Genomic DNA, 13,310 nt, shown 5'->3' on the forward strand with positions numbered 1-13,310 from the left:
ACACATTCATCCTCTCTATGATCAAATTCTATGAAATTATTTAGTTTTCGTTAAAAAGCTAATAACTGTATTTCTATATGTTTACTCCCCAAATTCTTTCTCAAAATATCTGATAAATTAATCTTTTCCTTAATACATTCAAACTATTCCAGTATAAAATGTTCTATTGTTTCATATTTTCCACATAAATCACATTTACCAGTAGTATGCTTTTGAATTTTGAAAATACACATCCGACATTAATGACTTCTTTAAAATAAATGCAGTAAAGGTATTGAGAATATTCCTATCGGATATTATAAACCTAGATTATTTATGAATAAAACATAGAAATTGAAGAAAATTAAAATAATCAAGCAGCCATACAGAACTGGAGCATTTAATTGAAGGGAGAATATTTTTCCTTGACAGTTTATAACCAAATTAAAAGAAAGGGCTGTTTTAAGTCTGTGAGTAGTTCAGTTTTAATGTCACATATCTTGGCAGCAAGCAGTAACATGTAAAATACAATAAAAAAAGAGAATCAAATTCTTTTATAATTCATAACTTTGTCTGTTTGTGAAAGCAAAACAAAACTCTTTAAATCAGCCTTACAGCCTATTTATCGAGAAGAATCATTTTGAGTTTTAGAATATTAAGTTTATGCCTTATGTGTTTGTGACTTTTATATACATAAAGAATAAATGTTTAATAAATTATTTAAATTAAGCTTAATAAACCGTACCAAAATTGCACACATATCTACTTTTGATTTAAAAAAAAAACGTTGATCTTGTAACATAATTCTTATTTTTAAATGTGATCATAAAAAAGTAAGAAGTTCTCATAGGAAGTTTTGTCTCCACCTTGCCTTGCAGGGCCTGCTGCTGTAGTAGGTTACAAACCAACAGGGTTAGGATGCTATCTGGTGCTACTGTGGCAGTTCATGTCTGAAAAAAAATGTTTGAACACTTTAACACAGCTCCCCATGTTAAACAATAGTGGAAGAGCTAATCTGCATGAGCGGTTTTCTCCATCCATACCTGCTTATACTTGAAGGGTTGCAGAGGGGTTGGAGTCTATCTTCAAAGGTCATTGGACGAAAGACGATTCATTAAAAAGCATTTTATAAAGAGCTAATAGGTGTTTAGAAATTGAAACATGAAAAGTGCTGCATGGAGACTAAATCCTGCCATATTTGACAGCAATAAAACCCACTGACCATCTCCTTTCTTCCGTAACATACCAGATCTAATTACTTAGTTTCTTGGCAACCGTCATCATGAATTGATTACATCTTGAATTCTCTCCAAACTAATTGCGTGACCTTCTTATCCAATGTCTCCATATGAAAAGAGAATGGATCTAAAAACACACCTAAAACAGGTTGAGCTCTTCATACACAACAGGTATACACCTCATAACCCGGAATTCTCTTTCTATTTTGATGCATGTTGGGTAGTTTTCCATAATACCCAGAAGACATAAAACCTTGTTGCTATGCCAACCCAGCTCAGCCAATAGAGACACCTAAATCACAGCCTGCAGTTTCCTGCTGCTAAGTCACCGATCCAGTAAACACGAGCTCATATAACCTTGGCAAACTAAGGAGTGATTGGCCTTTTTAGTTTTTTACAGTCTATAGTAATAATGATTTGTCTCTGAGATTATTTTTAAGGCTTTGCTTAAAGAGGAGAACAAATGAAAGAATAATCAGATTATATAAAGGGTTTTGGAACTGTAGTTTAAAGAGTTATCCATCAGATTATACTAAGGTGCTGTTCAATATGGGATTTGGATTCTGTTTCTGGCTCTTAGTATTACCAGATTCTTAAATAAAGGCGTCAACACTTTTCATATTTTTTTAAATGTGGGTTTGAATTTGTAATTGAGACAACAAAGTGATTAAAAAAAATCTATGTATCAATAAATGGAAAATAACCTTTTACTCAGTTACAATCTAACATTTTCTCTATTTAAACCTGGGATTTCTTTCATTTTAATAGGATTCCCTAAGAATGATGCTGCCAACACTATGCTTACTTGGTTAGCATTCTTAGGGGATGCATTCTCTATCAATACATAAGAGCTGAAGTTTAATCACATCTGGCCATTTTTGCTTTTATTGTATACTTTTCTATCCTACTCTATTGTGTGAGTGTACAAAGACTGAAAACTAGCTTAAATGGGGAATTTTGGTGAAATGTGGAAGGAGAATCTCTTAATTTCAGTTTAGCAGGGGGACTCGGTGAAAATTAATTAGATTTCATGTCTCTTTTTAATTTGCAAATATCCATCTTTAATATTTGTAATTTCAGCCACAGCAAAAAACCCTGAAACATACGAATTTAAAGTATCAGCTATAAGAAAAAAAAAACGCTATGACTTGTAAATAAAAAATATGCATACATCGGCAATAAAAGATGAAAAAAAAATTTGGGTGTTTACTAAAATAAAAAAAATTTGGGTGTTTACTAAAATAATTTATTTTTTTAGATAATTACAGCACAAAAATAAATTTGCACTGATACAAAGGCCTCTGAACAAAAAACCCTCAGAGGCATCGCCTGTACTGTCATATCTCAGGGGCTCAGACTATTTTTCTTTGTCGTAAATCTAAATCTTTTGGGATTAACTTTTTTTCTCAATCGAATAATACTAGGTTTTTATTAACTGCATTTTTCTTTTCAAAAAGAAACCACCCAAACAGTCGATGATAATCACTGTAAAAGGATTTTTTTTTTTTTGAAATACAGATTTGTATCTTCTTGACAATAAAATTTCCGAATCCTTCATTCCTTCCAGACTTGGAAGAAAATCAAATCTTCTCCAGACAGCAGAGAAGACCCGCATGCTTCTTCAGAACAGAGTCTCAGAAACGTCAGAAGCTGTTAATCAAAGTAGTCCTCGATATCTATGTTGGGATTAAGCAGCTCCTCTCCGTACGCTGTCAGGTCCATCTGGTTGAGGATCAAGTTTTCAAAAGTCTCCTCTAAGTCAGTTTCTCCGATCAGCACCGCACCCACCATCCTACCCCTGCTGAGAACCACCTAGACAGGAAAATTAAGAGAGCAATCTATTAAAATACCTATAACCGTGAGACCTACCATGCAGTTTGTGGTTGTAATGTGAAAAACTATATTTACAAGCTAAAAAAATCATATTTCTTCTTTCTTAACAATGTTTTTAGACAGATTTTGTTGTTCATTGCAGTTGCCCAGATCTTGATCCTGAAACCAAACCCCCTCGCAAAGCAAAAATCAATAAAGCTTCGCCACAAAAAAAAGTGAGAGAATTAATGCATCAATATTCTAAACAGTATTATTGACCTTGATGTACTCCTGGCCTTTGGTGCAGCGAACTAGCAGCTCATGATCAGACCCCAGACCTTGGGCATTAAACTTTCCCAGCAGAACTACCTGGGAAATGAGGAGAAATAATATATTACGCTGAAATGCTTCCTTCAAGGGTCTTCCCAAGAATTGGAATCTGAAGTTCAGCTCATGCTAGATGGTTAATTATTGGTTAATCCTGCAGCATGACGTTGCTCACCTTGTAGTTAAAGAATTTGGTGACATGTGAGAAGAGTTCGAAGCAGAAGTCCAGCTCGATCGGCTCAGAGAGGACGTCAGCCGCCATGCAACGGCCTGCGTACCAGCCCATCTGACGAGCCTGCGTCCACAGGCGCATCTGAAAACGCACACCCACCATCAGCACACTGTTGTCTTGGATTATCTATTGTTTATGCTAACAAACCCTTCGGTGGTTATTACCTGCTGCCAAAGCGGGCTGTGCTCCCAGCATGCAGTGCACACATCTCCTGCGGCGTACACATCTGGCTCTGAAGTCATCAAATGATCGTTTACCTGAAGGCCACACTCGTCTGCCAACGAAAACTAAAGAGAAAAAAAATCACAAAAAAAACGATTCTGATTGTCACCAACATCAGAAGCAAATTGATGAGAGACGAAGTTTACTAGCAATGAAAATAAAGTAGGTATTCCCTCTTTATAACTCCACAGACCCAAACCATGATGCTGCCTCCCTCATGCCTGACAGAGGGTAAAGTTGTTTTGTTTGAAAGCACCTCTTTCACATATGCTTTATTTCTTTTGCATAAAGCTGAATAATCTAACCTGACTGCATAGGTTGTCTAAAAAAATGGTTTTACTTGTCCGCGATAACAGACTTAAAGCATAGATTTTCAACATTCTTAAAAAAAGAAATAAAGTTGCTGCACTGCTGCTTTAAAAACATTCTAAGGGTTTACTTTTTTCCCCCCTCTTCTAATGAAAAATCTTTAATATTATTGTTACTAGGAGTAGATTTAGACTTATCAGCATTGCAAATGAATAAACTCCACCTTTAAACAATTATAGGACTAAATATTGAATCAAAGTGAAACACTGAAGTCATTTATCAATCATCTACTGCTGTGTTCAGCTTCCATAGAGGCCGTTTCTCAATATATAGTACTTTTGCGTTCTCGTACATTCGTATACTCGTAAAACGTCATCAACCTCCTCTCTGGTACTGTTCCACTTCACAAGATTGTTACTGCTCATAATTAATTAATGTTTTTAAGTACCTAAAACTGCATTTTGGATAGGAATTACTAAAATTTAGATATCTGAAATTCCAATTTAACTAGTCATATATCAATAGTTGATATCTGTAATTCTATTTCTACTTGTAGAAATATATTTTAGATGTCAAGAATTGGATTTCTGGATATCTGTAATGTTATATTCATTTTTGATATCTGAAATAGTAATTTTGACTAGCAGTAACTCTAATATGGAGATCTGAAATTAGAATTCATCCACGTCAGAATTCATTTTTAGATAGGAAGAATGTTATTTTAGATATCTGAAATGTTCATTTTGACTAGGAAGAAATGCATTTGGGACATCTGAAGTAAATTTTCAGTCAAAAAAGTTTGTAAAGATATCTAGGTATTTGAAAGTTTATTCTTACCAGTACAATTTTATTTTTGGCAGCCAGAAATGTAATTTTTGCTAGGAAAATGTATTTTAGGATATCTATATGTACATTTATGGCTAGTAGGAATGTAGTTCTGACTAGGAAGAATCTTATTTTAGAGATCAGTAAATGGAACAACTGAGAGGACAGAGCTTCTAATAAATGTCTAAATGGCCTGCCATACATTCCGTTCTCACCAAGTACAGACTTTCCTCTGTTCTTCTCAAAAACATACTTGGCGAGGACACAAGTTTGAATTGAGAAATGGCCAGAGGAAACGTCAAGATCTCAGACCTAAGATTTTCTCACGTTGTTGCCGTGGAGAAAAGGCTCCGTGTTTGGAACGACCCCGGTGGCGCTGACCACAAAATCGCAGCCTAACGTCTTGCCGTTCGTCAGCTGGACGTAAACCGGCCAGCTTCCTGATGAGAGAGTGAAGAAAAGCGGGTGTGAGTAGAAGGGGAACAAAAAAGAAAACAAAAGGAAGCAGCATATTGAGTTCCCACCAGTGTCAGGTTTTAGAGTTTGCTTTGAGGAGACGAGGAACTCCTCTGAGGTTAAAATCTGTTCCACTTCACACTGGTATTCCACTGAAACGCGGCGGGACACCTGATCAGAGACAGAGAAAGGGAGGGGATATATAAAAATCAACAAGAGGGTCTCAGGATGAGCTCTGTGTTCGAAGCAGTGGCCAACCTGCTCTGCTCCTTTCAGCTCCATTCCTCGATGCCAGTCTGGGCCGAGGGCACTACCAGGCTGAACACCTCCAGGCTTCTGCCCACGGGAATATTCATCTGGGATTCAGATGCAACAGAAAAATAAAAAAAAATCTCATCTTGAATTGAAATATTTGTTTACTTTAAAAAGAAGGCTGTTTTTGTGAGTCTGCAGCTCAACCTTACACATATAAACCTGTGTGGAGGAGAGACGAATGCAAGCGAGGGAAAATGCACCCACTGCCATTCAGTTCAGCGTCTAACACCCATTTACCACATTTGCATTGATTTACAGAGTGAAGGCTGTGTAATAGTGAAGTCCACTAGTGCTAAAGCCTGTAAAGGGGTATCCTACGGTAGGAACCTGCGGTGAAGGTATGAGCAGCATTAGGGTTTGGTTTCTCTGTGGTGTAGCGCTGCCTCTTGCACGGAGCAGCCACCTCTGCTTTGTCGGCCTCGAGTGACGGAATGAGGAACTGCGCCGCCCCGGCATCGAAGAAGGTGTTTCCGATGGCTTTATCCTTCACAGCCCAGATCACCTCACAGCCCCTCACCTCATACCTAAACACCACTTAATTGTTATTACCGAATAAACGTAGGCAATAGTTGCAAGATAAAACAAGGACTGGACTTACACTAATTCTAAGGCGATGCCTCCGTTTCCAATGACAACAATCCTCTTAGCTTTGGATAACTGTTTTTGAAACTCCTGTAATGCCAAACAGAAAGGCATCTAGCATGTTATAAAACCTCAAAATATTATCATCACATTATCCTTTCAAAACCTACTGCTTAGACATATTTAATTCTTTAAAGGACCTGCTTTTTTCTTTAATAATACTTATAGTGATAGATGTAAACAATTCAGACAGAGATGATTGGGAACAAATGCAGCAAAAACCACACGAACATATAAATTTGAACAAATGGAGAAAAAAGAAGCAGTTGCTATTAGGTAGTACCTGTGCGCTGTCTGTGTCCCGGATTCCCAGCACATAAGGATTCTCCTGTGTCAGGAGCTTTGGACGGGCACCGCTGCATATACAGAGCTTCTTATAGCCAAACACTCGACCATCTGCAGTTTCCAAACACTGAAAGACACAAGAAAATCCACGGGGATATTAATCTAGTTCTGGACTAAGATGTAACCTCTGTAAATAGGCTGATAATGATCACATCAATCTTCAGTCTAGAGGAAATTTGAAATAATTAACTAATACATGAGGAAAAAAAGCAAAGATCAGGTATTTACTCATTTATTAGGTCTAGTTTACTCCTTACATGTGAACGTGTGTCCAGTGATTTCACAGCAGAATGGATAACAGTCAGGTTAGGAAACTTCTCCTGTAAAACACTGAATGGCTTCTCTTCCACATCAAACTCCTCCAGTGTTCTGGACACCTATTTAAAGGGAAAAAGATGGACATAAAGATGAATCTCTTCTCAGCTGGAGTCTAAAAACCTCCATAGTTCTGCTACCTACCTGTTTATAGTTGGTCACTGCCTTTATGTGGGGACCAGCTGTGATCAGAGCCACATCCTCTGATGGAAACTTAGACGAAAGCTGCCAGAGGAGATTAAGGTATATGTTAAGGAGGAACAGGGGATTCAGTGGATAAGGCTAATGTGGAATAAAGGGCATTTTTACAGCTTCAATAAAACTATGGCGACACTGGCTCCATACTAATATACTGAGATTGATCAAATATGAGCTCAATTATTTTGCTCTACCTAGTGATTGGTCACCAGGATTAAGGTATTTATATCAAGGCTAAAATAATAAATAAATACATAAAAAATATGTTTGAAAAGCTGTTTTTTCTGGTTGTAAATAAAAGCATACTATACATAAAAAAAGTTGGTGCATATCTCATGAGATCATGATTTTATGTCAGATGGTTATGCTGTGGAAATCTCAATTTCCTTTAAAGCACTTTATGATCATTGAGATGTGTTGTTTATGTCACGTGACGTTGATTATTTTATAGTATAGTATTTTTTAAATTTCAAACTAACAAGATGAGAAAAAAAGCCTATAAAGTATCAAGTAGTGTGAAATAATCAAGCTCAAATTTCTTTATTTGGTGTGAGCAACTGTCTACATCTGTTGAGCCGAGATAATTTACAATTTGATCTAATGTTTTACCAAGTATCGTAAAGAGCCCAAAACAATTTAAATAGCTCTTTAGCTGTTTGTTTTTACCTGCTCCACACATGTCACACCCGCAATGCCGCCTCCAACAATCACAAACTTAAAAGTCTTCTCTATTTCACTCCCCATGACTCGAATAGCTAGCAAGCTAACAGAACCAGCGCTTTAAAACAACATTTCTTAAAGACCACAGACAGCTTTTTACGTCCACCCAAAACAAATAAGCTATAAGATGACTATAAAGCCAAACCTAGGTCTTAAAATAGGAAATACAGCACCGTGAGAGAGCTTGTTTTAGCAATTGTGTTACGTCACTTCCGTATTTACATTTTCTACGGCAAGCAGCAAGTTTTTTGTTAATGAGAAACGAGCCAGGTTTACTTTAGCTCAAATTTTACCTGTCATGTTTTGGATTTGAATCCCTGTTTGCTGTCTGACAAATTGTATTATTATTATTACTATTACTATTATTATTATTATTATTATTATTATTATTATTATTATTATTATTATTATTATTATTATTTATTTATTTTTTTTTTTTTTTTGCTGTCTAAGTATATGTTGCCTTAAGCCTTCAAGACTTGATTTCTTCATGTATGTATATGCCTTGCGATATTATACAATTGTTCATATTGTTAAAAAAAAATAAAGTAAAAGAAATATTAATAATGAAAAGGGAAATTTGACTGCATGCTTTGCAAGTCATCCGACAATCCCAGCCAAACTCCAATATCTATTATATTTTTAGACAAGTGCTTAAGTAATCTAAAATAAACACTTTCAACCAACTACAAACTACAATAAATGATCAGATTTTGACAATTATATAAATCATGCTATATCCGTATCAGAAAATCAATCTGCAGATTTAAGGAATTTTTTTTTCTCCCTGTAATTCATCTACCACTCCCATATTCTAAATTTGACCCTTTTAATTGTTCACTGTCTACTTAATTTGATAATTACCTATACAATAAAATAATCACAAATAACTTTGTTGTACGACAGTAAGGAAAATATACGGGAAACTGCTATGGAAGGACGGCTGGAAAGGCGGGTGAAACATGGGAGAGTTGACAGCTGTCTCACATATAAATAAACAGTAATGCATGTATAGCTAATGTACATAATTCATGTAACTTATTATTTTGAAGTAACTTAGTTTTAATATTTAGAGGGAACGCTTGACTAGTGAAAATTTGTAGTTTACATCTTCTGTCCAGTAGATGGCGGTACAATCGTTTAAATTACTACAGTTAACAGCAAAAAAAGCCCACAGACACTAAACACCCATATATTTCTAAAAATTTTATACAAAAAACCCCCAAAATAATCAGAATCTAATTGCAAATCAAATTAGTGATGAATATGACAATTCAAATCTGTCACATTGTTTTTTGTTTGTTTGTTTTTTGTGTGAACCATTTGTTTGTGAATTAATTTTTTACTTTTTCTTATATTATTGTTATAGATTTCTCTATTCCAGCCTAAAATGTCTCTGTTTTTGAGGGGTGTTGTATATGTTTTATACAAGTCAAACAGAGCATTGACATTGGGAGAGTAAGTTAACTTATGTACTCATCATTTAAAAAAAAAGTAAAACAAAACAACCAAAACCATCAAATGAGCTATTGCACACAGATGGAAAAACTAACAAAGTTATAGCAGAAGATGTTGCAACAGTGTGTGTCAACTTGCAAACAAAGTCCATTTGATTGTTTTACATTTTTTTTTTATTCAGATCAGAATGTTTTGGGTTGGTCTTGTTACAGTATTTCATTTATTCTAGGTTTAACAATATTTGTGCATGCATTGTCTCATCTACATTCTGAAACTACATTTCAGTGTACATTCTTATGCATTTTTAGCCATGTGCTAGAGATTTGCTGCTCATACACCGCTGTCCTGTTTGAGGACCCTGACTGTGGATCTTATATCAGTTTCATTATTCTTACTTATCTTTTAAATGTTACATACTGATGTTCCAAATCCCAATTCTCTAATTCAGGTAAATGGATTAAACCAGTGTTTCCAGTGGTTGAGTCCAGCTCTGCAAACTGTTCACACTCCTAAGTGTGTGATGAAATATCACTCAAAATGATAAGAAAACAAGGGCAAATTTAAATTTGTTGTTTAGAATAGAATAGAATAGAAAATCCCTGTATTGTAAAATAATGATAAATTGTGATGTTACAGCAGCAGAAAGTGGTCACACAATATGGAAATTAGAAAAGTGTATAAAAATAACAGATAGGAAAATAAACAAATAAAGAACTGTACTGTAGAGTGCTTTACAATATATTACTTTGTATCTGGAGAATAAAAAATCAATAAAGGATTCTGTAATATTCTAAAAAGACACCTGGCTTTAAAGTAAATAGATCTACTATTTCTCAACTATTTCTCATATTATTATGTTGTATCCCCATAATTCAAAGTGTTTGAGCAGGGTTTATAAAGATAGGGAACACAAAGGAGTCAAAAGTTGCAAAAAATAAATTAAATTATGGAAAGCTTTCTTTTCTTAATTTAAGTTTGAAAAGTGTGAAGTACATTTGTATCCGGCTCACTTATGGCATCACTTTTAAGAGCAATCTTGTTGCAATTCCAGCTGCAGTCATTTTGTGGTATATCACTTTGAACTCAGAGTCTGAAAAAACAACAACACTGCATTATGATGGTAGCATCACCATGTTTAAGAGCAGTAATGACTTGTTTAGGGGTAATGTTATGTTGGTTTTTGATTTAATTGAGGAGCAACTGTGTAATGGGGCGGAATACTTATACTTTCTTTAAACTACTCTTTTCAAACGGAGTTAATGAGCTAGTTGCTTCTAGTTATGATGAAAAAATACATGAAAAAGTTGGTGTTATGTTTGCTTTTTCAAAGCTGGGTAGGTGTTAGGGTAGGGAAAGTTACAGATCATTGTTTTCAATAAATGAGCTCTAATATCTGAGCTATAGTTCCATCAAAGCATTCATCAGCCATAAACACTGTCATGATAAACAACCAGGCAACAAACGAGGCACAGAGCCATTTGCAGGCCTCACATGAAGTAATCGACAGATCTTGACATGATCCCCGTTCTGTCGGGAGAGTGTTTATCACATAATGGCTGCATTGTTTTTTGGACTCATCAGGAAAGCCACCACTTGTTCTATTTTTGAAAAGCCATTTACTCTGGTGTTAGCTATGCGGGGGGGTATAGGTGTCAGCGTCTGAGATGATCGGGTCACTGCTAATCAAACAGGGGTTGATGCTGTGCGTCACAGTTCCGCTCTTGATTTTCATTACCTTGAGTAAGCACCGCAGGAGGACGACACATGACTGCATGGGATACAATATTGTGATTACAGTTGTGCCATTAAAGTTAATGTGGGTAAACAATGACTAACAAGCACTAGATGCATTCACTGCATACCACATGACTTTCGAGTGAAAACGAGGAAAAGTGGGCTTAAATGATTTATAGGACTCTTGATCATATAATTGAAAGCATTGTGCATTTTATTCAAATTCATTTTTCACATTCATTGTTGAAATAATATATTACATTACATAGAATTAGTCACTTTTAGATTTATAGCAAAAGCTCTCATAGTAGTGCAAACACAAGAAGTGTTGCCAATTTAACAATTTAACAATTTACTGCTACAGAAAGTATATATATTGGGGGAGTGGTGGCCTAATTGTTAAGGCATAGGGCTTTGAATCCTGAGATTGTGAGTTCGATCCCCCACTCCCACAGACTGCCACTCTGGGTCCCTGAGCAAGACCCTTAACCTCACACTGCTCCCCAAGGGGATGGGTTAAATGCAGAGAAGTAATTTCCCTCTGGGTTATATAAAATCAAGAAAAAAAGAAGAAAAAAGAAAATCAAAATTAGTTCAAGTAGAATAAAAAACAACTTAGTAGAATATTGCATATTATTAAATGTACCACGGAAGACACAAAGCCTGATATGGTTCGTTATGGTGCAACCAGAGGTGTCAAAAGTATTATTATATATTTATTACGCAAGTAGATGTATAAATCCTACTTATACATTATACATGTCTCTTATACATATAAAAACACTTTTATAAAAGTTAGAGCATCAACTTAAGCTTTTTACTCAAGTAAAAGTACCATTTTTTAAATCTACTTAAAGTATAAAAGTAAAAGTAATGCAGAGAAAAATGTTAAGGACAAATGCCTCTACTGCACTAGCCTATAAAAGGAGCATTTTTCTACAATCCTGGATGATAACTTATACTTATGCTAAATTTTCAATGGCACCTGTGTTAAATTTAACTTTGCATTATCTTGAAGAACTATTTATGTTGGTATGTGGTGAACAAAAAGTTGGGGCATTGTTAAAAAAAACATATATTACAGAAATCTATTGGTAGCAATGGCTCATCAATGGCTCTTTCCAGATGACACTGCTATTCATGAAAACAATCTAAAAAATCTCATTGAAAGGGATGGTTCCATTGGTTACTTGGACCAGGTGACAGACACAGCTAAACTTAGACTTAGACAAACTTTGTTCTCATCTTGTAAACACAGGGTGTATACAAAAAGAAATTTAGTTCTGTAGAGCTCTCAAGACATTTACTTTTCTTAAAGTGCAGCAGTGATCAAATGTAAACATAGGACTGAGATATGATTTACAGTTTTTCCAACATTCAGCTTTTTTTTCCAGTCTTATTCAACATTCAACAGTATAATGGCAGTGGGGAAGAAGCTGTTTTGGAATCTGCTGGACCTGCATCAGATCTGAAGAATTTCAGTTGGTAGTCCCCACTGATTAATTTACTTTAACTACTATTATTATTTTATTTATTTTTATTTATTTTATTTTATTTTATTTTATACTTTGTTCCAGCCTGTGCATTTAATTTTATTTTTCAAAAGCAGGAGTTGTGATATTTCTTCTTGTATTGAAATATTNCGTCAATTTCTGACAATTTACGGGAGTTTTCGTCGAAGCCTGCAAATTGCCGTATACTGCCGCTAACCTGAAGTTCCACGACAATCTACAGTGCCGTATATTGACGAAAATCCCACTTTTCATGCAGTGAGATGCTTCGAAGCCTCTTCGCAGAGGGCAGCAAGGAGAACAGTTCATGGTGGAGGAGCTCTGATGAACTTCTCTGCAGTTCTCAGTCCTCACCTTCTTCCAGTCAGCGGTGTTGCAGCCTCCACACCACACAGTGAGACAGCTGGTCAGAACGCTCTCTATGGTGCTTCTGTAGAAGATGGTGAGGATGGGTGGGCAGGTGGGCTCTCCTCATCCTACACAGGAAGTACATGCGTTTTTGTGCCCTTTTGACCCGTGAGGTGGTGTTTACAGTCCAGGTGAAGGTGTCTGGGACGTGCACCCCCAGGAATTTGGTACTGTTGACCACCTCTACAGCTGTTGATGACCAGTGAAACGTGGTTAGGATGGTTCTTCCTGAAGTCCAAGATGATCTCCTTCGTCTTCTCCACG

The 13,310-nt window shown here is 35.8% G+C and overlaps 1 protein-coding gene across 1 annotated transcript; it reads right to left on the reverse strand.

The window, feature by feature from the left end:
- Nucleotides 1-2,565: 2,565 nt before the first annotated feature.
- pyroxd1 (pyridine nucleotide-disulphide oxidoreductase domain 1) lies at nucleotides 2,566-8,127 on the reverse strand. The gene is made up of 13 exons (XM_015397430.1): nucleotides 7,882-8,127; nucleotides 7,162-7,242; nucleotides 6,960-7,079; nucleotides 6,641-6,769; nucleotides 6,314-6,387; nucleotides 6,043-6,239; nucleotides 5,659-5,756; nucleotides 5,469-5,571; nucleotides 5,272-5,384; nucleotides 3,753-3,875; nucleotides 3,532-3,669; nucleotides 3,309-3,398; nucleotides 2,566-3,029 (listed from the first exon to the last, which is right to left on the reverse strand). Exons 1-13 carry the CDS (start codon nucleotides 7,957-7,959, stop codon nucleotides 2,871-2,873), a joined length of 1,503 nt encoding a protein of 500 aa, XP_015252916.1. The 5' UTR covers nucleotides 7,960-8,127; the 3' UTR covers nucleotides 2,566-2,870.
- Between the last annotated feature and the right edge of the window lie 5,183 nt (nucleotides 8,128-13,310).

This window comes from Cyprinodon variegatus, unplaced genomic scaffold, assembly GCF_000732505.1.
Source record: "Cyprinodon variegatus isolate N-32 unplaced genomic scaffold, C_variegatus-1.0 Scaffold28, whole genome shotgun sequence".
NCBI classification, from domain to species: Eukaryota; Metazoa; Chordata; class Actinopteri; order Cyprinodontiformes; family Cyprinodontidae; genus Cyprinodon; species Cyprinodon variegatus.

Bases quoted from the DNA above. Each gene is read 5' to 3' on its own strand.
- pyroxd1 (XM_015397430.1), bottom strand. From the start codon at position 7,959: ATGGGGAGTGAAATAGAGAAGACTTTTAAGTTTGTGATTGTTGGAGGC. The intron at 3,876-5,271 runs GTGAGAAAATCT...TTTTCTCTTTAG, and splicing joins CTTTTCTCCACGGCAACAAC to TTTTCGTTGGCAGACGAGTG. The intron at 3,030-3,308 runs GTCAATAATACT...TTTCCTGTCTAG, and splicing joins AAGGCCAGGAGTACATCAAG to GTGGTTCTCAGCAGGGGTAG.